This window comes from Theropithecus gelada, chromosome 1 (assembly GCF_003255815.1).
Source record: "Theropithecus gelada isolate Dixy chromosome 1, Tgel_1.0, whole genome shotgun sequence".
NCBI classification, from domain to species: Eukaryota; Metazoa; Chordata; class Mammalia; order Primates; family Cercopithecidae; genus Theropithecus; species Theropithecus gelada.
Window position 1 is genome coordinate 74,266,002 of NC_037668.1, and position 25,871 is coordinate 74,291,872.

At 47.3% G+C, this 25,871-nt stretch overlaps 1 protein-coding gene across 5 annotated transcripts; it reads left to right on the forward strand.

Annotated features, from left to right (window-relative positions):
* Positions 1-782: 782 nt before the first annotated feature.
* On the forward strand, positions 783-25,310 carry NSUN4 (NOP2/Sun RNA methyltransferase family member 4). 5 transcript variants are annotated; one of them, XM_025390723.1, is made up of 7 exons: positions 1,160-1,278; positions 1,692-1,866; positions 5,106-5,449; positions 7,596-7,750; positions 13,411-13,571; positions 21,559-21,683; positions 22,740-25,310. In XM_025390723.1, exons 3-7 carry the CDS (start codon positions 5,160-5,162, stop codon positions 23,014-23,016), a joined length of 1,008 nt encoding a protein of 335 aa, XP_025246508.1. In that variant the 5' UTR covers positions 1,160-1,278; positions 1,692-1,866; positions 5,106-5,159; the 3' UTR covers positions 23,017-25,310. The 5 variants fall into 5 exon arrangements, with proteins under 5 accessions (XP_025246499.1, XP_025246495.1, XP_025246508.1 ...); XM_025390714.1 differs by lacking the exon at positions 1,692-1,866 and having other exon boundaries at positions 783-1,278; positions 7,596-7,754; positions 13,415-13,571; XM_025390710.1 differs by lacking the exon at positions 1,692-1,866 and having other exon boundaries at positions 783-1,278.
* The last annotated feature ends 561 nt before the right edge of the window (positions 25,311-25,871 follow it).

Here is a 25,871-nt window from a genome sequence, read left to right on the forward strand (position 1 = left end):
TTGTTTAGGGTACCATCAAGAAATAACCATAAAAATGGGGCAACCAGCAGCCCTTTGGGGCTGCTCTATCTATGGAACATCTATTCTTCTATTCTTTTACTTTAATAAACTTGCTCTCACTTTGCATTGCATACTCGCCCTGAATTCTTTCTTGTGAGAGATCCAAGAACCCTCTCTCTGGTAACAATGTCTGTAATCCCAGTCAATCTCCCTGCCTTTTGATCTCCCTCTCTCACTCCTACCCACCCTGATAATTGGCTGTTGAATGATCATTTAAAAACACAGTTTCTGATCATGTCCCTCCTCTCCACTGACTCAGTGATGTCAAATGTTGTGGGGCCTAACGCTTCCAGAATTTGAGAAGGCATAGTTAAAAAAAAAAAAAATACAAAACTTGGCCGGGCACTGTGGCTTACGCCTGTAATCCCAGCACTTTGGGAGGCCAAGGCAGGTGGATCACTTGAGGTCAGGAGTTCGGGACCAGCCTGGCCAACATGGTGAAACCCTGTCTCTACTAAAAATACAAAAATTAGCGGGTGTGGTGGTGCACACCTGTAATCCCAGCTCCTTGGGAGGCTGAAGCAGGAGAATCGCTTGAACCCAGGAGGCAAGGGTTGCAGAGAGCTGTGATCGTGCCACTGCACTCCAGCCTGGGCGACAGAGGGAGACTCCGTCTCAAGAAAAAAATAATAATAATACAAATTAGGTATAGTTCCTTGAAAGGGGGCGTGCAAATGATAGGTCCTGAAACTTAAGCTTCATTCGTTTCACTGCAAATCTGCCTACAAGTCTGGTCTCATTTTCCTCTACCTAAGGATCTCCATGCAATTTCGGCCTAGGAGGCCCTTCCCTTCCCTTTTCGCCTAGCTAACTCTTTCGGTACTCAACCACCAGCTCCTAATCCTCCCTGATCCCCTAAGTGGGCTAGGGGCTTCTTTGGAGTCCCTCGCACTGCTCCAAGCATCCAGGAAGAGTCATCATTCCGGGTGCCAGGTTGCTCTTTTTCCAGCAGCCTTCAGGGGATCCCTGGCGGGGCGGAGTCTGTAGAGGCGCGCGGAGTCCTGGGAGAACGTCGGAAGTATTTCCTTTCGCTAGTGTCCCGCCGGGTGGCGCTCACCACCTCCCCGGAACACGCGAGTCTCCCGCTGCGGTTCCGGTCGGAATTACCCAGTGGTGCACGCCGACATGGCTGCGCTGACACTGAGGGGTGTCCGGGAGCTGCTGAAGCGTGTGGGCTTCGCGACGGTCCCGCGGAGACATCGACATAAGAAAAAATGGGTAAGGTCCGGCTGGGGGCGCAGGAGGGAAAAGTGAGGGTGGAAAGTTCTCCAGTCCTTCCATTTCCCGGCCCTCTAGAACGCCTACGCGTCTTTCCCAAGTACTTATCTGAGCATCCGGAGGCACCTCCCTCTCACGTCTGTTCCGTCACCGCCTCTATCCTCACTCTTTCTGTCCCGAGCGTTTGTTTCTTCCACTTGTTACGTCTGCAGTCTCCTGACTCCGCCCCTCTAAGTTGCGTCATCACCTTCGCCTTCATTCTTTTAGTGATATCACGGTCTCTTGTTCCTCAGCTGTGTCCACATACCATTCTGTCCCCCACTACCCCTTTTACTTCCCTCCCTCCCCTCCCCTTTTCCCTTGCCCATTCTTCCCCCACATGACTTCTCCTCCTTTCCTCATTGATTTTCCAGCCCGGTCGCCCTCACCCCTCGGAAAATACCATAGCGACCTTCCCTGCACTCCTGGGTCTCCGCCGCCTTGCAGGAAAGGATTCAGCCCCTTCCTCAACCTCGAACTGCCTCTGGCGACCGGGAAAGGTTACAGCGACGACCCTGCCCGTACTGTCGGCCCAAACCCTGGCAAAAGGTGCAACGAATCCTCTCATCCTCTGGAATCTCCCTGCTTCTCCAGAGACCCTTTTTCTTGCTTCCCTGGAAGCCCTGGAATTTCTTCTATGACTGGCACGCCCCCCTACCCACCCCAGCCGATTCCCTCGCGGCCTCCACCATCTCTTCCACCCGCACAACCTTCCTCGCAGTCAGGGAGATGTTCTTTTGAGTCCTCTTCCCCACTCCTGGAAAGGACCTACTGCCGCGAGCCCTGCCACTCGGGTTCCCCACTCTCCAGCCCTTATTTTGAGCAGTTCAGCATTCCGGGGTCACCCCCTCTCTGTCAGCGGACCCCTTACTGCAGCTGGATGAGTCCCTCGAGAATGCGGCGTGCCTGTCTTCAAGGCGCGTATTTTGACCAGCGCACTAATCTCTGTTACTCCAGCAGATGCCCTTCAGCTTTTGGAACCAGCCCGGCAACCTCCTTTCCCCTTGCTCATCAGTCCCCGGGAACGAGCCCAGTGACCTCCCCTCAGCTCACTCATGTACCCTTGGAAACTGGACCCATGATTTCACCTCCTCCTACACATAGGACCCCGGGAACTTGCCTCACGATTTCACCTCCTCTTGCTCGCCGGCCAGTGGAAACTAGTCCTATGGACTCCTCAACCCTTTCTCACAGAGTTTTGGAAACTGGGCTGATGATCTCTCTGCCCTCTCACTGGTCCTCAGGAAGAAGTTATAATGACCCCCTTCTCTCCCCAGCATCTTCCCCACCTACTGGCAGCTTTTACCGTGGCAGCCTTAGGCCTCTAGACTCTTGTGAACCCAAACCACAGCTTGACCTGCCCCTTGAGAAAAATTGTTGTGGCTCTCCACTCTCTTCTCAGGCAGGTAGGCCTGGCTTTCCCAGGTCACCTCAGGAGGGCTCTTATCATTACTCCCATCTTTCTTCAGAGGCCTACATGCCTACCCCTGGGAGTCCTTGCTATGCCATCCGCCTGCATCCCGGGAGTACTGATTCTCCTTGGTCACCCCAGTCCCAGGCTCCCAGGAAGGCTTGCTTTGAGTCCCTTCTCTCCTGGGAGCCAAGTGGGAACTCTTACCTCATCCTAACTCCGGGCACCACAACTGGTCCCCCTTGTTCCCAGGAACCATCTCGTCCCCATGGTCCTCATTCTGTCCTTTCCTTCCCTTCACCTCTGGGCAACCAATTTATATCTCCACCCCAGTCACTTCCCCGCAGAAGCTATAATGAACCCCCTCTTCCCACCCCAGTTTCCCCCCAACCGGAGTCCCCTAAGTCCCCAGAGTTAAAACAGTCACATACTCCCCACAAATGTCTCTCCCTAGTCAATACTCCCCAGCACACCCCTTCTAGCCAGCCCAAGCCCACTAAGGCCCGCACCTCTCCCCCACCTCCCTCCTGCCTCTCTGGTCCTTCTTGTATGGAGCCATACATCACAACTCCTTCAAATTCCAGCCCCAAAGAACTTCCCCCAGGGACTGCCTTACCGACTGTGGTCCGTAGAACCCTCAAAACGGTTATCCCCACTTCTCTTCCCCTCTGCCTTCCTTGTGGTCCTGTCTCGCCCAATAGTTATGCTCAGAGCAGCCCCCATGGGCCCTCCATAGGGTCCCCCTGCAATACCCATATATACTCTGTGGTTCCCTCCACCCCCCATCCCTGCCCACTGTCTGGCTCCCTCAATCATTCAAAAGGCCCCCCTCCCATTGTGCCTCGGTGTGACACCTATAGCACTCCTAGGGGCCCACCCCAACCTCGTCGTCAGCCTGTGATGCCTCCTTGTTCTACCCACATCTATTCTTTTATCCCTTTGAGAACACCTTTTGATCCTCGAAGTTTACCCATTGTCCCCCGAGTCCGGGCCTACCCTGATACTGTCCCCTGTGGCCTCCATATCTACCCTGTGGCCTCTCAAGGCCCTTGCAAAGAGCCCCTGCAGATTCCCTACAGCTGCCCTTTGCCTTCATCCAAGGATTCCAGCTGTAACACCAATCCCAGCTGTAGTTCGACTATTATTAGGGAATGCCAGAGTAGTGACAGTGAGAGCAGGAGTTCCCACCAAAGCCAAAGCCGGAGCCAAAGCAAGTCCTCGTGATGACAGAAGTCAGAGCCGGAGCAAGAGCCATCATTTGAGCAGAAGTCCAAGCCAGAAAAGGAGCAGTAGTCCTCAACAAAACACAAGTCACGGCCAGAGTGAGAGTCCCCAGCTTAGCATAAATGAGCGCCAGGGTGAGAGTCCTCAAATTAGCAGAGGTCAGGGCAAGAGCAAGAGTCTATGATGGCAAAAGTTGGAACCAGAGCAAGAGTCCCCAACATGGCAAAGGTCAAGGCCAGAGCAAGAGTCCCAGCAGGGGCAAAAGTCACAGTCAGAGTGAGAGTCCTCACCATAACAAGAAATGAAGGCCAGAGCAAAAGTTCTGACCAGACCAAAAATCTAGGCCAGAGCAAGGCATAGATAGTAACAAGATTGCCAGCTATAACAAGCATCCCAGCTGCAGCAACTAGGACCAACTTGTGGACTCCTCATCTGAAGTCTTCATTTCTCTTTTACTCTGCCTCCTCGCTCTTGTCCTCTTGTCCCCTGTTACCCCCATAGCAGTCATCCTACAAGTCCCTGTTTTGGTTCACACCTCAGGATTCTGTGTGCCCTTCTTATCCTACCTTTCTGGGGTCTGGGAACTCTCCCAACATGACCCTCAACCCTCTGATTCTAAGCATTATGGTGCTGGTCACTACATGACGCTAGGTAAGTTACCCGCATCTCTTCATCACATTGAAACGTTATTAATTTTTTTTGTATCTTACTGAGCTATCAGTTGTAGTGCTCACAAAAGCTAGAAGACATGAAAGTGCTTTCTAATAGGACTGTTCAGAAGAAAAGGGCCTTTTGCTTTTAAGTTCAAAGCTTCCCAGAGCCTCCATAGTTTCTCCTAATCTTCTGCAGGCTTTCCTCAAGAATCCTCTCCTGAGCTCCCATTCTTCTAAGTTCCTCTTACTCCAAGGTCCCCCTCCTTGATGACCCCCACACAGTACCATGAGAGTTACATCTTTATCGGACAACCCTGGGATGGGAAGGCCCACCCTCTGCTACTGTTCCCTCTCAGACTTCTCTGGCAGGAAGGCTGGATGTAAAAGCAGGAGTGGGCACTAGCTGGATCCAAGTTGCCCCTAGACTCTGAGGTGGGGTCAGGTAGTAGGGGGTAGAGGCAAGACTGGGAAAACCAATAAGCCTGTCCTCTCTCTTTTAGGCTGCCACAGAGCCCAAATTCCCTGCTGTTCGACTGGCTTTGCAGTATTTTGACATGACTTACAGTGTGCAGTTTGGAGATCTTTGGCCATCAATCCGTGTCAGTCTCCTCTCAGAGCAGAAGTATGGTGCACTGGTCAATAACTTTGCTGCCTGGGATCATGTAAGTGCTAAGCTGGAGCAGCTGAGCGCCAAGGACTTTGTGAATGAAGCCATCTCCCACTGGGAACTGCAGTCTGAGGGTGGCCAATCTGCAGCCCCATCCCCTGCCTCCTGGGCCTGCAGTCCGAACCTTCGATGCTTCACTTTTGCCAGAGGGGATGTCAGTCGCTTCGCTCCTGCCAGGTAGGATCTGGAGCCATGACAAGCAGTCCTGAGTGCCTGCTGGAAGTAGATATGATGAGACTCAGCGTCTACTCTCTGTAATAAGGACCATAATATTGCTAATATTTATGGCATGTTTATACAGACTAGGCATTTTTCGAGGTGCTATGTATATGTTATCTCTTTTTGTTCTGTCAACAGCCTTATGAAGTAGTTATTATTGCTCCTCTTTTACATTTGGGGAAACTGAGGTACACAGAAGTTAAGATTCTTACTTGCTTTAGGTCCCTCAGATGGTAAGTGATGTGGCTAATATTTAGACCCAGAACCTGCACTTTGAACCCACTCTGCTCTGTGCCTCTGGTAGAAAACAGCCACCTTTTACATGAGAACTCACTGGGCTCTCTCAAGTTGAAATGTGTGTTATTCACAGCAGTCTTCTCGTTTTGCCCTCACAGCCACCCATCAAAGTGAATAGGAAAAGTAACTTCATGGTAGCAAAGAGGTAGTGGGACTTTCCTAGGAAATAGGGCTGGCATAGGGGCACAAACTTGGTATTAGACTGGGAAAAAGAAAGAACTTCCAGTTTCTTGATTCAGTCCTCATGTATATGAAGTTGCATGAGAAAAGACTGCGGAATCAAATGCTGAATTCTGCTTTAACAATTAAGGAGAGCTCAATGTTAGTTGTAGGGTATGGGAATCGATACCCTACAACTTTTTGAAAGACTTTATCGGACTTTCAAAAAGACTGATTTATTTTTTGAAAAGAATAAATTTTGAAAGACTGATTTATTTATTTAAAAATATTGACTGGGCGCGGTGGCTCACGCCTCTAATCCTAGCACTTTGGGAGGCTGAGGCGGGCGGATTGCCTGAGCTCAGGAGTTTGAGACCAGCCTGGGCAACATGGTGAAACCCTGTCTCTACTAAAATACAAAAAAATTAGCTGGGTGGCTGGGCACGGTGGCTCATGCCTGTAATCCCAGAACTTTGGGAGGCCGAGGCAGGCGGATCACAAGGTCAGGAGATCAAAACCATCCTGGCTAACACGGTGAAACCCCGTCTCTACTAAAAATACAAAAAATTAGCCGGGCGTGGCAGCATGCGCCTGTAGTCCCAGCTACTCAGGAGGCTGAGGCAGGAGAATGGCATGAACCCGGGAGGTGGAGCTTGCAGTGAGCTGAGATCATGCCACTGCACTTCAGCCTGGGTGACAGAGCGAGATTCTGTCTCAAAAAAAAAAAAAAAANAGTCCCAGCTACTTGGGAGGCTGAAGCAGGAGAATTGCTTGAACCTGGGAGGCGGAGATTATAGTGAGCTGAGATCGTGCCACTGTACTCCAGCCTGGGCGACAGAGCAAGACTGTATCTCAAAAAAAAAAAAAAAAAAAAAAAAAATTGTCTACCAAATACTAGGCATTCAAGTGCCTTGACGCATAAGCCCTCATAGAGCTTCCAGTTTAGTGAGGAAGACAGCTATTTAAAAACAGTAATTGGCCAGGCACAGTGGCTCACACCTGTAATCCCAGCACTTTGGGAGGCCAAATCGGGCAGATCATGTGAGATTAGGAGTTCAAGACCAGCCTGGCCAAAATAGTGAAACCCCGTCTCTACTAAAAAATACAAAAAATTAGCTGGGCGTGCTAGTACATGCCTGTAATCCCAGCTACTTGGGAGGCTGAGACAGGAGAATCACTTGAATCTGGGAGGCAGAGGTTGCAGTGAGCCAACATTGCTCCACTGCACTCCAGCCTGGGCAACAGAGCGAGACTGCATCTCAAAAAAAAAAAAAAAAAAAATTAGCCAGGCATGGTGGTGGGCACCTGTAATCCCAGCTACTCGGGAGGCTGAGGCAGGAGAATCACTTGAAACTGGGAGGCAGAGGTTGCAGTGTGCCGAGCAACCTGCACTCCACTGCACTCCAGTGCCACTGCACTCCAGCCTGGGCAACAAAAGTGAAACTCTGTCAATAAATAAATAAATAAATAAATAATAATTCTGGCTCCCGTATAGATGAATGAATAAGTGAATAAGTAAGTGTGGGTCTGAGAAATGAATTTTTGCTGATTGGAGCTCAGGCCCCAGAGGGCATGGACTTGGTGGCCTTGACTCCCAGTGGGTGTCCTGACCTGGAATTTAACAATAAAGTGGTCTTCTCTTTTCCAGACCTGGCAGCCTAGGTGTCATGGACTACTACCTGATGGATGCTGCCTCCTTGCTGCCTGTCCTGGCCCTTGGCCTGCAGCCTGGGGACATCGTGCTTGACCTGTGTGCAGCTCCTGGGGGAAAGACACTAGCGTTGCTTCAGACTGGCTGTTGCCGTAAGTCAGGGTGCTGGTATGTTGGGCAGAGAGAGCTCCCCACCTCATCTAGTCCCAGGTACATTGAATATAGTAGGTTCAGCCGGGTGCAGTGGCTCATGTCTGTAATCCCAGCACTTTGGGAGGCCGAGGCAGGCAGATCACCTGATGGCAGGAGTTCCAGACCAGCCTGGTCAACATGGTGAAACCCTGTCTCTACTAAAAATATATAAATTAGCCAGGTGTGATGGTGCACGCCTGTAATACCAACTACTCAGGAAGCTGAGGCAGGAGAATTGCTTGAACCTGGGAGGTGGAGGTTACAATGAGCCGAGATCGTGCCACTGCACTCCAACCTTGGTGACAGAGTGAAACCCTGTCTCACACACACACACAAAAAGAATATGGTAGGTTCTCTAGTCCCAAAGTCAGAGTGGAGGGTAGTACTTACTTGATAAGCTTGTATATTTTTTCATTAGTTCCTCTCTTTCTCTGTCAATTGGTCAAGAAAGATTGCTGAACAAGTTCTCTGAAGTCAGATTAAAGTAGGGCTCTGATCAGTTGATCACATGACACACACTCCTCTTCATCTGTTTACTTTTCCTCTAAGATTAAGCCCATTTCTTTTTTTTTTTTTTTTTTTTTTGAGACGGAGTCTCGCTCTGTCGCCCAGGCTGGAGTGCAGTGGCCGGATCTCAGCTCACTGCAAGCTCCGCCTCCCGGGTTTACACCATTCTCCTGCCTCAGCCTCCCGAGTAGCTGGGACTACAGGCGCCTGCCACCTCGCCCGGCTAGTTTTTTGTATTGTTAGTAGAGACGGGGTTTCACCATGTTAGCCAGGATGGTCTCGATCTCCTGACCTCGTGATCCGCCCGTCTCGGCCTCCCAAAGTGCTGGGATTACAGGCTTGAGCCACCGCGCCCGGCAAGCCCATTTCTTTAGCCTACTAGCTAAAATGATAAGATCTACCTGCAGTCACCATTTATATGTTTTATATGTCACTCTTCCAGGCTTTATGTGCTTTAACCTTACTCTGCTACTCTCTGTTGCCTTTGCTCTTGTTAAATTTTCTCCCTGGAATTCCCTCACCCTTGGCTGTCCAAATTCTTTTGACTTTCTTTTTTTTTTTGAAACGGAGTCTCACTCTGTCGCCCAGGCTGGCGCGACCTTGGCTTACTGCAAGCTCTGCCTCCCGGGTTCACGCCATTCTCCTGCCTCAGCCTTCTGAGTAGCTAGGACTACAGGCACCCGCCACCATGCCTGGCTAATTTGTTTTTGTACTTTTAGTAGAGACAGGGTTTCACCGTGTTAGCCAGGATGGTTTCGACCTCCTGACCTTGTGATCCACCCGCCTTGGCCTCCCAAAATGCTGGGATTACAGGTGTGAGCCACCATGCCCAGCTCTCCTTTTGACTTTCAAGCCTCAGCTCAAGTGTGCCACTTCCTGGACATCTTTCCTTATGACTTCTGCTGGCCGGTTCAGAAATGATGCCTGTCTCCTGTGCTCCCACAGCATGGGTATCGCCCTTGCAACATTAGCCTTGCCTTAGGGCTTTACTAGTTATATCTTCTCCCTCTTAAAGAAGATGGATTCTGGCCGGGCACGGTGACTCATGCATATAATTCCAGCACTTTGGAAGGCTGAGGCGGGTGGATCACCTGAGGTCAGGAGTTCAAGACCAGCCTGGCCAACATGGTAAAACCCCGTTTCTATTTAAAATACAAAAAATTAGCCGGGCCTGGTAGCAGGCTAATCCCAGCTACTGGAGAGGCTAAGGCAGGAGAATCGCTTGAACCTGGGAGACGGAGGTTGCAGTGAGCCGAGATCGCACCATTGCACTCCAGCTTGGGCAACAAGAACAAAACTCTGTCTCAAAAAAAAAAAAAAAAAAAAAAGGTGGATTCCTTGGGGATAGGCCCACATCTTATTTGTCTCAGTAAAGTAGCCCAGCCAAGGCCTTGTGCACTGTTTTGTTTTGTTTTTTTTTTGAGACGAAGTTTCGCTTTTCTACCCAAGTTGGAGTGAAGTGGAGCTCAGCCAGGCTTCTCTTGTGCTGTGCCCAAGCCTTTCTGTTGGGCCTAGACCCTTGTTTTCCAGCTCTTGTCAGCTGGCTTGCACAGTTTGAGTCAGCATCCAGCCTTATGATAGGCATTGGTTGATTCAGACAGGCATCACATTTTCTGGAAGTCCAGAGGGAGGGAAGAAAAGATGGGTCATGGGCTTAATGAATCCAATGCAAGAGAGCCCAGCCGATGTGCTGGACAATTCTGATCTGACTGAATGCTGTGGGAATCCATTAGAAGGGAGATGAGTAAGGGTAAGATTACTTGGAGGAGGAGGAAGAAGGGCAAAGAAGAAGTAATTGAGAGTTGTTCTTCTAAGGTGTGCTTAACTATCAGCACCTCACCTTCATCCCAGCTCCTTATCCAAATGACGACTCTTGATTCGAGGAAGACAGGATCACAGAATTTGTATAGGGAAGGGAAGTTAGGGTTTACTTAGTCTAGCCCTCATATTTTATGGAGGGAGAAATTGAGTTCTGTGGAGATTAAATAAATAATACAAGAATTAGAGGTAGAGCCAGAACTGGAACCCATCTTTCTTTTTCTCAGTTCATATCCTTCTGCAAATTCCTCTAGAGCAGAGAATACAATTTTTACTTCTTTGAGTGCCCTCAAAAATGGAGACATTGGCCGGGGGTGGTGACTCACACCTGTAATCCCAGCACAAGCTAGGAGGCCGAGGCAGGTGGAATACTTGAGTCCAGGAGTTCGAGATTAGCCTGGGCAACATAGTGAGACCTCGTCTCCATTAAAATTTAAAAAAAGGAGACATTTATTTGTGGTATTACTAAGCTGGTTCATAGTAGTGACCACTCCCATTAGATAAGGTGGACACTCGCATCTTGCATTCTTGCACCCTCCCTTGTTGCTCTTTGACTCAGAGGCCAGGTATCAACTGTCATTTATCATCAAACTTGCAATATTTTTCTCATAGTAGCACTAAGCAAAGTGAGATATTTCTTGAACTCATGTCTATCAATAAAGAGAAAATGAAAGATAGATGGTAAATCAGAATTAGGTTTGGATGCATTTGATAGAAAACCTAACTAATTAGCTTAAAGAGGAAACATTAATTTATCTCTTACATAAGAGAAGCTGAGATATAGGCACTCCAGGTATGGAGGCTCCACAATCATCAGGGACTTAAGCTCCCTTTTTCCTTTTGCAATGTATTTTGTTGCTAGTGTTAGCCTTAGCCTCCCTCCCTTTAAGAGGGAGAAGATATATAACTAATAAAGCTCTAAGGCAAGGCCTCATGGTCCAAAATGACTGCTGGAGGTCCAGCCATCACATCCATATTTGAGTCAAGAGGAAAGGATTGGGCAAAAGAGACTCATTTCATCTCCCAATTATGTCAGCTTTTTAAAAATATCTTCCCAGAATTCCTATCCAATACTTCTGCCTACAACTATGACCAAAAGTTAGTCATATAGTCATATTTAGTTGTGAAAGAAAAGCTTGGCCGGGTCTGGTGGCTCACACCTGTAATCCAAGCACTTTGGGAGGCCGAGGCAGGCAGATCACCTGAGGTCGGGAGTTCAAGACCAACCTGACCAACATGGAGAAACCCCGTCTCTACTAAAAATACAAAATTGGCTGGCATGGTGGCACATGCCTGTAATCCCAGCTACTTGGGAGGCTGAGGCAGGAGAATCACTTGAACCCAGGAGGTGGAGGTTACTGTAAACCGAGATCACGCCATTGCACTCTAGCCTGGGCAACAAGAGCAAAACTAAAGAAATGTTGAGAAATGTAGTCTTCTGGGGCAATTTTCCCCTTCCAAAAAATTGGGGTTCTATTCCTAAGGGGGAAGAGGAGAATAATTTTGGGTAAATCCACTGTAGTATCTACCAAAGATGAAGAGAGCCATAGGTTTCCAGAATAGTGGGAGAGCATATTTTTTTAGAAATAAATATTCTGGCCGGGCGCGGTGGCTCAAGCCTGTAATCCCAGCACTTTGGGAGGCCGAGGCGGGTGGATCACGAGGTCAGGAGATCGAGACCATCCTGGCTAACATGGTGAAACCCCGTCTCTACTAAAAATACAAAAAACTAGCCGGGCGTGGTGGCGGGTGCCTGTAGTCCCAGCCACTCGGAGGCTGAGGCAGGAGAATGGCGTGAACCTGGGAGACGGAGCTTGCAGTGAGCCGAGATGGCGCCACTGCACTCCAGCCTGGGTGACACAGCGCGAGACTCCGTCTCAAAAAAAAAAAATAATAAATAAATAAATAAATAAATAAATAAATATTCTTTGCTGGGCATGGTGGCCCATACCCATTATCCCAGCACTTTGGGAGGCTGAGGTGGGAGAATTGCTTGAGGCTAGGAATTCAAGACCCACCTGGGCAACATAATGAGACCCAGTCTCTCTTTTTTTTTGTTGTTAAACAGAGTCTCGCTCTGTCGCCCAGGCTGGAGTGCAGTGGTGCGATCTTGGCTCACTGCAAGCTCTGCCTCTTAGGCCATTCTCCTGCCTCAGCCACCCGAGTAGCTGGGACTACAGGCACCCACCACCATGCCCAGCGAATTTTTTGTATTTTTAATAGAGATGGGGTTTCACTATGTTAGCCATGATGGTCTCGATCTCCGTACCTTGTGATCTGCCTGCCTTGGCCTCCCAAAGTGCTGGGATTACAGGCATGAGCCACCGCTCCCGGCCTTTCAGTCTCTTTTTAAAAAATTATTTAAAGACATTTTTATTTTTGTAGAAATGAGGTATTGCTATGTTGCCCAGGCTGGCCTCGAACTCCTGGGCTGAAGCAATTCACCTACCTTGGCCTCCTCCCAAAATGCTGGGATGAGAGGCGTGAGCCACTGTGCCCAGACTCAGAGATCCTGTCTTTAAAAAAAAAAAAAAAAAAGAATGTGGCTGGGTACAATGGCTCACACCCGTAATCCTAGCACTTTGGGAGGCCAAGGCAAGTGGGATCACCTGAGGTAAGGAGTTCAAGACCAGTCTGGCCAACATGATGAAACCCTGTCTCTACTAAAAATGCAAAAATTAGCCAGGTGAAGTGGCGTACACCCATGGTCCCAGCTACTCGGGAGGCTGAGGCATGATAATCGCTTGAACCCAGGAGGTGGAGGTTGCAGTTAGCCGAGAGTGTGCCACTGAACTCCAGCCTGGGTGACAGAATGAGACTGTCTCAAAAAAAAAAAAAAAAAAAAAAGGAAAGAGAGAGAAAGAAAAGAAAAGGAAATAAAGGAAAGGAAAGAAAGGGAGGAAAGGAAAGGGAGGAAAGGGGAGGGGGAAAAGGGGAGGAGAAAGGAAAGGAAAAGGGGAAAGGAGAGGAGAAAGAGGAAAAGAATGGGACTAGGAAAGGAAAAGGGGAAAGAGAGGGGGAGAAAGGGGAGAGGGGACAGGAAAGGAGAAAGGAAAGGAGTCTTACTTGGTCTGCTTTATTCATTGACTTAAATAACTTTCTGGCCCATGTAGGTGTTTGCCATTGCAACCCCACTCCAGAATGACTGATGCTGTGCCATGCACATAATAAATGTTCCTGATGCTGGGGTTTGTGTTGGCTGGGACTGCCTGAGAATTGTTCTGACTCCATTAGTGCCATTGCTGGTGGAATGTTTCACTGGGCCATGGCCTCTGAAGTATCTTTGTTTCCACAGGCAGTCTTGCTGCCAATGATCTCTCCACTTCCCGAATAGCCAGACTACAGAAGATCCTTCACAGCTATGTGCCTCAAGAGATCAGGGATGGAAATCGAGTTCGAGTTACCTCATGGGATGGCAGGAAATGGGGAGAACTGGAGGGGGACACCTATGACCGGGTGAGTGATTCTTGATTTAGGACATGCATCCAGCTTAATGTGGGCTCCCCATCCTGGCTCCAGGGCCTGAGGGGTTAGGATCCAGCCCCTATGTTTGAGTATGTAGAGCTGTTTCTGGACCAGCCAGTTCTACATCAGTGATTTGACCAAAAGAAAAATCAGCTTAGATGACTGGTTATTATCTCCATTAAAGACAGTTGGCAGCAAAAAAGAATTTGAACCTATTTGAGTGGGGAAAAAAGTTATTAGGCTTACTTTATTTCTCAAGTCACTTGGTTGCTCAGAAAGCCTCACGAAGATAAGTATGAATAAACTCATTTATTTATTTTTGAATGTTAGTACAGCACATGGTACAAAATTCAGAAGGCACAAAAGAGTATCCAGTGAAAAGTGAGTTTCTCTCTTCTGGCCTGTAGCCCCCTACTTCCCCACCCTATAGATAACGATTGTTTCTTTTTTTTTTTTTTTTTTTTGAGAAGGAGTTTCACTTTTGTTGCCCAGGCTGGAGTGCAATGGTGCGATCTCTGCTCACTGCAACCACCACCTCCCGGGTTCAAGCAATTCTCTGCCTCAGCCTCCTGAGTAGCTGGGATTACAAGCACCCACCACCATGCCCGGCTAATTTTTTTTTTTTTTTTTTGTAAGGACTTGGGGTGGGGGAGTATCGCTCTGTCGCCCAGGCTGGAGGGCAGTGGCCAGATCTCAGCTCACTGCAAGCTCCGCCTCCCTGGTTCACGCCATTCTCCTGCCTCAGCCTCCCGAGTAGCTGGGACTACAGGTGCCCGCCACCTCGCCCGGCTAGTTTTTTTGTATTTTTTAGTAGAGACGGGGTTTCACCGTGTTAGCCAGGATGGTCTCGATCTCCTGACCTCGTGATCCGCCCGTCTCGGCCTCCCAAAGTGCTGGGATTACAGGCTTGAGCCACCGCACCCAGCCTGTATTTTTTTTTTTAGTAGAGACGGGGCTTCACCATCTTGGCCAGGCTGGTCTTGAACTCCAGACCTCGTGATCCACCCGCCTTGGCCTCCCAAAGTGCTGGGATTACAGGCGTGAGCCACTGCGCCTGGCCGGTAGTATATTATATTGTACTCACTCTTCTGAACTTTGTATTTTTTTCATTTAATAATGTGTCCTGGGGTTAAGTCCTTTTTTAATTTTGTTGACATTTTTGAAGTATAGTTGTTGAATAACAGTTTATATCAATTTAAGATTTTGATAGAGATTGCTAAATCTCTGTGGAGGTTAAACCAGTTTCACTCCTACTGATAAGGAATGAGTACTGATTTCCCACATCCTGCCAACATTGATGCTATCAAACTTAATTTTTTTGCCAAATGGATAGTATCTAATTTACAGTCTCTTATTATGAATCATGTTGAAAGTCTCCATATTTACTTTAAAATTTTTTTTTTGAGTGGCAGGTTTTCACTTTGTCACCCAGGCTGGAGTACAGTGGTGTGAACACAGCTCACTGCAGCCTCAACCTCCTGGGCTCAAGGGGTTCTTCTGCCTCTGTTTCCCGAGTAGCTGGGACTAGAGGAGTATGCCATCATGCCCAGCAAATGATTTTTTGTAGTGATGGGGTCTCACTATGTTAGGCTGGTCTTGAACTCCTGAGCTTGAGCAGTCCTCCCACCTCAGCCTCCCAAAGTGCTGGGATTATAGGTGTGAGCCATTGTGCCAGGCCAGTCTCTTCATGTTTTTAAGTTATTTATTTTATTTTAAATGGCATATTCTAAAAATATTTGTTTAGAACACATATTTCTAAAAATATATAAAATATATAGCTGTTGTCTCTGTGTTGTCACCTGATTTACCCAATCTGTCTAGTTCTCACCATTCTGCCTCAACCACTCTAAGAAACTGAAAGAAAGACCAAGGCTTATGGAATCTTGGATAGGCTTGAGACTTGCTTTCTGCCTGTATAGGAATCCCCTACTCATTTTTTTCTTTTTCTTTGAGACAGTTTTGCTCTTGTTGCCCAGGCTGGAGTGCAGTGATGCAATCTTGGCTCACTGCAACCTCTGCCTCCCTGGTTCAAGCCTCAGTTCAAAGTTCAGTTCTCCTGCCTTAGGCTCCCAAGCAGCTGGGATTACAGGTGTGTGCCGCCACGCCTGGCTAATTTTGTTTTTTTTAAATAGAGACAGGGTTTCACCATGTTGGTCAGACTGGCCTCGAACACCTGACTTCAAGTGATCCACTCGCCTCAGCCTCCCAAAGTGCTGGGATTACAGGTGTGAGCCATTGCGCCTGGCCTATTCATTTTTCTTGATATGAGAGCAGTGGAACATGGTGGAGAGAGCATGACCTCTCCTGTCAGCCTAACCAATTTCTACATTACAGGGGTGCTACTTACTAACCTTAGGCAAACTGTTGATCTTGCTGAACTTCAACCTCTTTGTTTGTGAAACAGGGTAATCCTACCACTTAGGATTATTGTGCGGATTCAGTGAGTATCCAGGGAAAGCACTTAGTATAGTACCTGGTGGTGAAAATTAGGCAAGCAGGAGCCATCATCATTTTTCAGCCTATGCTTAAACACATCCATTGATGGGTGCACACTGAGATTCTGTTGTTGAACACTTACAATGTTAGAAAGTTCTGCCTCTTACTGCAATCTGTAGATTGCATAGTATATGGGTGAGGGCAAGGATTCTGGAATCAGACTGCTTGGATTAGACCTGGTTCCATTACTTATCAGCCAGAGAAGTTTCAGTGAGTTACTTAACTTTCAGTTAAACTTCAGCTTCTTCATCTGTAAAATGAGGGTAATAGTATAGTGCCTATCCTGTAGGTGAAAATTAAATAAGAATGCATTTGGCACAATGTCTGGAATATAGAAAACATTCACTAGTATTATAATCATCACAATCCTTACCATTATTATAATTATTATTTCCATTCATTGATCCTAGCTACTTATTTTGGAACAATATAGAATGAGTGACCTGCTATTTCACTTGACAGCTTTGATGTTTGAAGATGTCTTTGTTAATTTGTTTGTTGAAAAACTAGTTGTGGCCGGGCATGGTGGCTCACGACTGTAATCCCAGCACTTTGGGAGGCTGAGGCGGGTGGATCACCTGAGGTCAGGAGTTCGAGACCAGCCTGGCCAACATGGTGAAACCCCGTCTCTACTAGAAATACAAAATTAGCCGGGTGTGGTGGCAGGCACCTGTAATCCCAGCTACTCGGGAGGCCGAGGCAGGAGAATTGCTTGAACCCAGGAGGCGGAGATTGCAGTAAGCCGAGATCACACCATTGCACTCCAGCCTGGGGTACAAGAGCGAGACTTTGTCTCGAAAACAAAACAAAACAAAACAAAACAAAAACAAAAAAACTAGTTGTGTACAATATACTCTGCCGTGGTAGGCAAGTGTTAAGTACTTTTATTTATTTATTTGAGACAAGGTCTTGCTGGGGCTGGAATGCAGTGGCGCAATCATGGCTCACTTCAGTCTTGACTTTCTGGGCTTAAGGGATCCTCCTACCTCAACCTCCCAAGTAGTTGAGACTACAGGCACGTGCACCATGCCTGGCTAATTTTTTAATTTTTTGTAGAGATGAAGTCTCACTATGTTGTCCAGGCTGGTCTCAAATTCCTGAGTTCAAGTGATCCTCCTGCCTCAGCCTCCCAAAGCATTAGGATTACAGGTGTGAGCCACCACGCCCAGCTGCGTTAAGCACTTTAGATGCAAAGAAGAATACTACCTCAGGGCTCTACATACTCTTGGTAACTCCATCCTTCTCCCAGCTCCACTTGTCCATCAGCTGGAGAAGGGACAGGACCTCAGAGCTCTGCATGTTCATGGAAGACACTAACCCTTCCCCCCAACTCACAACTTTCTTTTTTTTGTGAGCTCTATTTCAAATAATATGATGTTTATTTGAACATATTTCTATCTTCCCTTATAATACAATATCATACAAATTTATATTAATACAAATAATATTTGTTAGACACTTGCCCAGGGCTGAGATTCAGTGGGAGCACTATCCTGGCAGGACTGGTTATTTATGACTGACGTCCATGCCAGTGCCTGATGTGAAGATGCACGTGCCATATCTGATGTGGAGTGATTTGACTACCCTCCCTAAATGTTTCCTAAGTGTAGTGCAACAGTACAACTTCCTTTTCTTTCTTCTGTGACTGAGATCAACATATTTTTTTATTTTTGAGACAGGGTTTCACGCCCATTGCCCAGGCTGGAGTACAATGGCACAATCTCGGCTCACTGCAACCTCTGCTCCCTGGGCTCAAGCAATTCTCCTGCCTCATCTTCCCAAGTAGCTGGGACTACAAGCATGTGCCAGCATGCCCAGCTAATTTTTCTGGTATTTTTTGTAGAGACGGGGTTTTGTCATATTGCCCAGGCAGTTCTCAAACTCCTGGGCTAAAGCAATCCGCCCGCCTTGGCCTCTCAAAATGAACATTTTCCACTGTTGACACTACTGAAGCAATATTAGATATATTAGAACCAAGATATTCAGATATATTGCCATCGATTTATAGTCCCCTTGAAATTACATAGCTCTGCTGTTTCTCTGCATCAGGGGCTCAGGAGTCCAGCGGTCCTAAGTATATCTTGTAGCCATCTTCCTAAGAGTTGTGGCCACGACTCGGGACACTTGAGAAGGAGTAAGGAAAGAGTCTATAGACATATCCTCCTTTTTGGGTCGGGGAAACTCCTACAGCTTTTTTCTTATTTAACATTGCAGCTGTACCTTTGCTCATCCCTTTGTATTTAGGCCATTTCCTTTTAGGTGTATCTCTTATATGCTGCATAGACAGGTTTTGCTTTGTGAGCCAATCTATAAATTTTATTCTTTTCATTGCTGACTTAAGCAATTGATGCCATTGATGATTTTGATCTCAGCTCTGTCAAATTATTATTATTTTATTTATTTATTTTTTGAGACAGAGTCTCGCTGTGTTGCCCAAGTTGGAGTTCAGTGGCCTCATCTTGGCTCACTGCAACCTCCACATTCCGGGTTCAAGCAATTCTTGTGCCTCAGCCTCCCAAGTAGCTGGGATTACAGGCACCCGCCACCATGCCCGACTAATTTTTGTATTTATTTATTTATTTTGAGACGGAGTCTCGCTGTGTCGCCCAGGCTGGGGTGCAGTGGCACAATCTTGGCTCACTGCAACCTCCGCCTCCCGGGTTCAAGCGATTCTCCTGCCTCAGCCTCCTGAGTAGCTGGGATTACAGGTGCCCGCCACCATGCCAGGCTAATTTTTGTATTTTTAGTAGAGACAGGGTTTCGCCATGTTGGCCAGGCTGGTCTTGAATTCCTGACCTCGGGTGATTCGCCCGCCTTGGCCTCCCAAAGTGCTGGGATTGTAGGCGTGAGCCACTGCTCCCGGCCTAATTTTTTTTGAGATGGAGTCTCACTCTGTTGCCAGACTGGAGTGCAGTGGTACGATCTTGGCTCACTGCAACCTCTGCCTCCTGGGTTTAAGCGATTCTCCTGCCTCAGCCACCTGAGTATCTGGGACTACAGGTGCGCGCCACCACGCCCAGCTAATTTTTGTATTTTTAGTAGAGATGGGGTTTCACCATGTTGGCCAGGATGGTCTTGATCTCTTGACCTCGTGATCTGCTTGCCTCAGCCTCCCAAAGTGCTGGAATTATAGGTGTGAGCCACTGCGCCTGACCCCTGTCAAATTATTTTACTGTGTTTATTTACCATGTTTCTTTCACTGTGGTGTCTCTGTCCTTGCTGTTTTGTTTTTCTTTTAACTTCTTTTGTTATCTAAGAAGGTTTATATTAATATTTTAATTCTACATTGGATAATTCCTATATCAAAACTATTGTTGACAATCAATTACAGATGGAACTTCATCTACTCTTTCTCCCCATCTCACTCCTACTCTTTCTCCCTTTCTCACTCCTGCAATTGACTAGTCTCATTGACAAAACAAATTGGGGTCAGTCAGGCATGATGGCTCATGCCTGTAATCCCAGCACCTTAGGAGGCTGAGGCGGGTGGATCACCTGAGGTCAAGATTTTGAGACCAACCTGGCCAACATGGCGAAACCCCGTCTGTACTAAAAAAATACAAAAATTAGCCGAGTGTGGTATCGTGTACCTGTAGTCCCAGCTACTTAGGAGGCTGAGGTGGGAGAATCGCTTGAACCCAGGAGTTGGAGGTTGCAGTGAGCTGAGATCGCGCCATTGCACTCCAGCCTGGGTGACAGAGTGAGACTCCATCCCAAAAACAAACAAACAAATAAACTGGGAATTCAGTTTTACTGGATTCTGTTTCTGCTGACTTGCTCAAGGAGTCTTGTTTCCTTTTAAGTTTTGTGGTTATTTTTGTGTCCTATCGTAAGCTTCTTTTTTTTTTTCTTGAGGCAAAGTCTTGCTTTGTCGCCAAGGCTAGAGTGCAGTGGTGCGATCTTGACTTACTGCAACCTCCACCCCCCAGGTTCAAGCAATGCTCCCACCTCAGCCTCCTGAGTAGTAGCTGGGACTACAAGAGTGCTGCCACCACGCCCGGCTAATTTTTTTTTTTTTTGAGACGGAGTCTTGCTTTGGTGTTCAGGCTGGAGTGCAGTGGCGCAATCTCGGCTCACTGCAACCTCTGCCTCCCAAGTTCAAGCGATTCTCCTGCCGTAGCCTCCCAAGTAGCTGGGATTATAGGCATGTGCCACCATACCTGGCTAATTTTTGTATTTTGAGTAGAGGCGGGGTTTCACCATGTTGGCCAGGCTGGTCTCGAACTCCTGACCTCAGGTGATCCACCCACCTCGGCCTCCCAAAGTGCTGGGATTACAGGCATGAGCCACTGTGCCCAGCCTCCTGTCATAATTTTCTAATAACTTTATTTTATTTATTTATTTTTTGAGACAAAGTCTTACTGTATCTCCCAGGCTAAAGTGCAGTGGCACAATCTCGGCCTACCACATCCTCAACCTCCTGGGCTCAAGTATTCCTTCCATTTGAGCCACTTGAGTAGCTGGGACTATAGGTGCATGCCACTACACCTGGCTAATTTTTTGTAGTCGGGACTACAGGTGCATGCCACCGCCATGCCTGGCTAATTAAAAAAATTTTTTTGTACAGGTGGGGTCTCACTCTCACTAGGTTGTCCAGACTGTAATAACTTTCCTATTGGAGTATAATACAGAAATGACCAAATCATAAGTGTACTGTTTAGAGAATTATAGTTAGCCTGGGCAACATAGCAAAATGCTGTCTCTACAAAAATACAAAAATTAGGCCAGGCGCGGTGGCTCATGCCTGTAATCCCAGCACTTTGGGAGGCCGAGGCGGGCAGATCATGAGGTCAGGAGATTGAGACCATCCTGGCTAGCACGGTGAAACCCTGTCTCTACTAAAACTACAAAAAATTAACCGGGCATGGTGGTGGGTGCCTGTAGTCCCAGCTGCTCGGGAGGCTGAGGCAGGAGAATGGCGTAAACCCAGGAGGCGGAGCTTGCAATGAGCCGAGATTGCACCACTGCACTCCAGCCTGGGCAACAGAGAAGACTCCATCTCAAAAAAAATTTAAAAATTGTGTGTGTGTGTGTGTGTGTGTATGTGTATATATATATAATTAGTCAATTAGTCTGGAGTGGTGGTTTGCATCTGTCGCCCCAGCTACTCAGGAGGCTGAGGTGGGAGGACTGCTTGATCCCAGGGAGTTTGAGGCTGCAGTGACCTATGATCACATCACTGTACTCCAGTCTGGGCAACAGAGCAATATTTATCTCTAAAAAAAAAAAAAATTATAGTTGTTTATGTGTTAATTTGGGTTTTTGACCAGCCATGAATATTCCCAGATATACTATTTCCCCAGTCATTATTTCACAATTGTCTACCAAGTTAAAATGAAGAACTTTGTCAGGTACTCTGCAAAGGAGGGATGGGCAGAGGGAATATTTCACAAACTTAGGCCAGGGGCCTAAAACATCTCTGGTCTAAGGAAGAGAAGCCTATAAGGATCTTTAATACTTTACCCTTTAACACTCTGGGTAGGTGCTGGTGGATGTGCCCTGTACCACAGACCGCCACTCCCTTCATGAGGAGGAAAACAACATCTTTAAGCGGTCAAGGAAGAAGGAGCGACAGATATTGCCTGTGCTGCAAATGCAGCTTCTTGCGTGAGTGACAGATTTTTAAACTCAGGACTTTGTGCCAGAGTGCTCTGGGAGTCTGGTCACCTGGGAGACTGGGGGACTGGAAGCTCTTACCAAGACCATAACCCACACAGGAATCTTATGGCTGGAGATCTGCCTAGAGGAGACAGAAATCATGGGATCATCTCTGGAACATGAAAACCCTATCTGAATTAGCTGGGTGTGGCGATGCACACCTGTAGTCCCAGCTACTCAGGGGGCTGAGGGAGGAGAATCACTTGAACCTAGGAGGTGGAGGCTGCAGTGAGCTGAGATTGCACCACTGCACTCCAGCCTGGGTAACAGAGCAAGACTCTGTCTCAAAAAACAAAAACAGCCGGGCGCGGTGGCTCAAGCCTGTAATCCCAGCACTTTGGGAGGCTGAGGCGGGTGGATCACGAGGTCAGGAGATCGAGACCATCCTGGCTAACATGGTGAAACCCCGTCTCTACTAAAAATACAAAAACTAGCCGGGCGTGGTGGCGGGCGCCTGTAGTCCCAGCTACTCGGAGGCTGAGGCGGGAGAATGGCGTGAACCCGGGAGGCGGAGCTTGCAGTGAGCCGAGATCGCGCCACTGCACTTCAGCCTGGGCGACACAGCGAGACTCCGTCTCAAAAAAACAAAAACAAAAACAAAAACAAAAACAACCCTATCTAGTAGGACATATATACTAGAGTGGGCTGCACAGATTCACTCATGCTATTTCATCCTCAGTACCAGTGAGTAGCACATGTTTGAAAAATAACTACTAGGGTAAGGACTCATTCCATAGCCAGCATAGCAATTTGGTCCATCAACAGAGCTCAGGGGGTCCTTGTAAGGAGACTTCCTAGTGAAGAGCTCATGGAGTAAGGTTGGGTTGCTATCTGCCTTGAGAATGGCTTTTCAGGCAGTGTCATTGGGGAAGGGACTTGAGAGGCTGTCTAACCAGCTACCCATCCCATAGTAGCCTTCCCTTATCCATGTTTGCAGCTCCTTATGTTGCTCTTCTACTGCTGGGAAGCTCACTAGTCACTGCTTCTGTCTCTTTCTGGTTTCAGGGCTGGACTCCTTGCCACCAAACCAGGAGGCCACGTTGTCTATTCCACCTGCTCACTCTCACACTTACAGAACGAGTATGTGGTGCAAGGTGCCATTGAGCTCCTGGCCAATCAATACAGTATCCAGGTGCAGGTGGAAGATCTGACTCACTTCCGAAGGCTTTTCATGGACACATTCTGTTTCTTCTCATCCTGCCAGGTTGGGGAGCTGGTAATACCAAACCTCATGGCCAATTTTGGCCCTATGTACTTCTGCAAAATGCATAGGCTGACATAGCATCACCCAATCCCTGAAGCAAGAAGACAAAGGGTATACTCTGTTGGAGGCACCAGAAATTGGAAACTGGGACCAGTGGCAGAGATGCACTCTGGGTCCTGTCTCCATCCTGTTCGTGTCTTTCTGCAGTTTTTGGCAGTAAGAAGTAGAAGATTTTCTGTCCTGTTGTCCAATTGTGGAACATCAGCAGGTTTCTAACTCACTCATTACCCCCTGCCCCATATCCAGGCCTGTACCAAAGTTCACTGCCCCCTTAGGGGCTTAGAAGGAGAAGCCAGTGAGCAGGCTTACACTAAGTTGTAAACATAGAAGCATTTGGCCAATAAAGTTGTTGAAGCTCTATAGACGTGGAGCTACAGTTGGGGACTTCATGTCAGTGCACATACCATTAGTTCCACTTGTACCAGCCAGTTACTGAGCCCCTGTCATCCTTGAAGTGAGTTCCACCTGATCAGTCTTGAGCAGCCAGTAGGCTCAATTAAGCCCGCCTGGGTTTTCCATATGGCTCATGATCTAATTTAAGGAACAAGTAACTAAAAATACTAAGCCAGTGCAAAATAATCTGCTTACCTACTCACATTGGAAAAGCCCTCTGAGCTGAATAATTCTGACCATTCCTGCTGTCAACAATACTGCTGCCCAAATGTGGCTTAGGAGGCTGCTTCTGCTACAAAACCATCATACTCTTGTGCGTGCCTTGTTCTTTGTTCATTCTTCTAGCAAGTATTCCCAGACCTCGTGTATGACAGGTAGCTAGGGAGCTCTTGGAGATGTAGCAGTTGGGATTGTGGGAGATTACTGGGCTTCCTCATCCTTTGGAATGGTAACTCTCCTTTTGCTTTCTGAACACCTAGGAATTTTCTGATGTTTTGTTTTGTTGTATTCCAGACTTTCTGTTGTTTCTAGTCTGCAGCTGAACTCTGGTACCTTTTCTTTGGCCCACCCCCTAATCCCTAACTCTTCCCTCAGCATCACAGGGCTTCACTGCACACACTGTGTTCAGGGCAAGATTTCATCATTTACTGACTGCATACTCGATATGTTGTTTTTGTAACTTTTGCCAAAAGAAAGTAACCTTTAGTGGCAGGGATATAAAAAATTGCTCAGGGTCACTTGCAGATATTTTCTTTTTTAAACTTTTTTTTTTTTCCCTGGAAAACTGGTCCTGTGCAGAAAAGGGTATGTAACTTTAGAATACCTGAAGGCTTCTTGGCTCTTCCACTTTCCTTATTCCTCCTCTTCCTGCCACTCTTTTTGTCCCTTCTGCCTTTCCTGCTCATCCTTATTTGGGTATTAGAGGTGTCAGTTGAGGAGGGACTTTAACTGAGGTTAAGCCTTCTTTTGGGATTTGCATTGTAATTGAGGACCCTGGAAGATCTCTGAGACTCAAAATCAGGTGAAGCTAGAAGATGGAGCTTCAAGGGGCATGGTTAGTGCTCTGAGTAGGACCCTAACCAGGCTCCGTGTGTGGCATATGGTCCCTGCATGCTGTTCACTCTGTATAGTACTTAGTATTTGTTGAGGCTAAAAGGCCTCAGATGCCTGGGCTTCTGCCCTTGGACTCCTGGATATCCAGCCTGGTGCTAATTGAATGCTAAGCAGTGGTAATTCAAAATGAGAGGGTCCCCTGCCTCTAGAGTCATGATCTAATTGGGGACAGACAGACCTAGATAAGAAAAGCAGAGAACTACTTTGGAAAACAGTTTATCTGCTGTAATTGAACATTCAGCTACCCTATAACCCAGTTAATCCAATACTGGGGATAAATCCTAGAGAAACTCATACATGTACACCAGGAGACATGTACAAGAATATTCATAGCAGCCCTATTCACAAAAGCAAAACCTAGAAATAACCCAGATGCCCATGAGCAAGAGAGTGGACAAGTAAACTAGAATATTCACATAATAGAATATTATACAATTGTCAAATGAACTATAATGATACTTAACCATATGGATGAATCTGAGCAATAAAATAATTAAGTGAAAAAAGTTTAATCCCAGAAGAGTAAATGTAGCATGATGCCCTTTCTGAATGAAAGGTTTTTTTCTTTTCTGTGGAGTTATTCTTTACATACAATATAGTTCATACATTTTAAATATATTGTTTAATAAATATTGATAATTGTATATAATAGTGTAGTCACCATCACCATCAAGATGTAGAAAGTAGGCTAGGCACAGTGGCTCATGCCTGTAATCTCAACACTTTGGAAGGCCGAGGTGGGAAGATCACTTGAGCCTAGGAATTCTAGATCAGCTTGGACAATATAGCGAGACCTGGTCTCTACCCAAAAAGAAAAAGTAGGCTGGGCACAGTGGCTCACACTTGTAATCCCAGCACTTTGGGACGCCAAGGCGGGTGGATCACAAGGTCAGGAGATCAAGACCATCCTGGCTAACATGGTGAAACCCCGTCTGTACTAAAAAATACAAAAAATTAGCCGGGCATAGTGGTGGGCGCCTGTAGTCCCAGCTTCTTGGGAGGCTGAGGCAGAAGAATAGTGTGAACCTGGGAACCAGAGCTTGCAGTGAGCCGAGATTGCGCCACAGCACTCCAACCTGGGCGACAGAGCAAGACTCTGTCTCAAAAAAAAAAAAAAAAAAAAGGTAGCTGGATGTGCTGGCATGTGCATGTGGTCCCAGCTACTTAGGAGGCTGAGGCAGGAGGATCACTTGAGCGCAGGAGTTTGAGGCTGCAGTGAGCAGCCTGGGCAAGAGAGTGAGACTCCGTCTTGTGCCCTTGCACTCCAGCCAGGGTGACAGAGTGAGACTCTGTCTCAAAAAAAAAAAAAAAAAGATAAGGGCATTGGGATTTATAATGTGCTGTTTATAATGTGCTGTTTAAAGTCT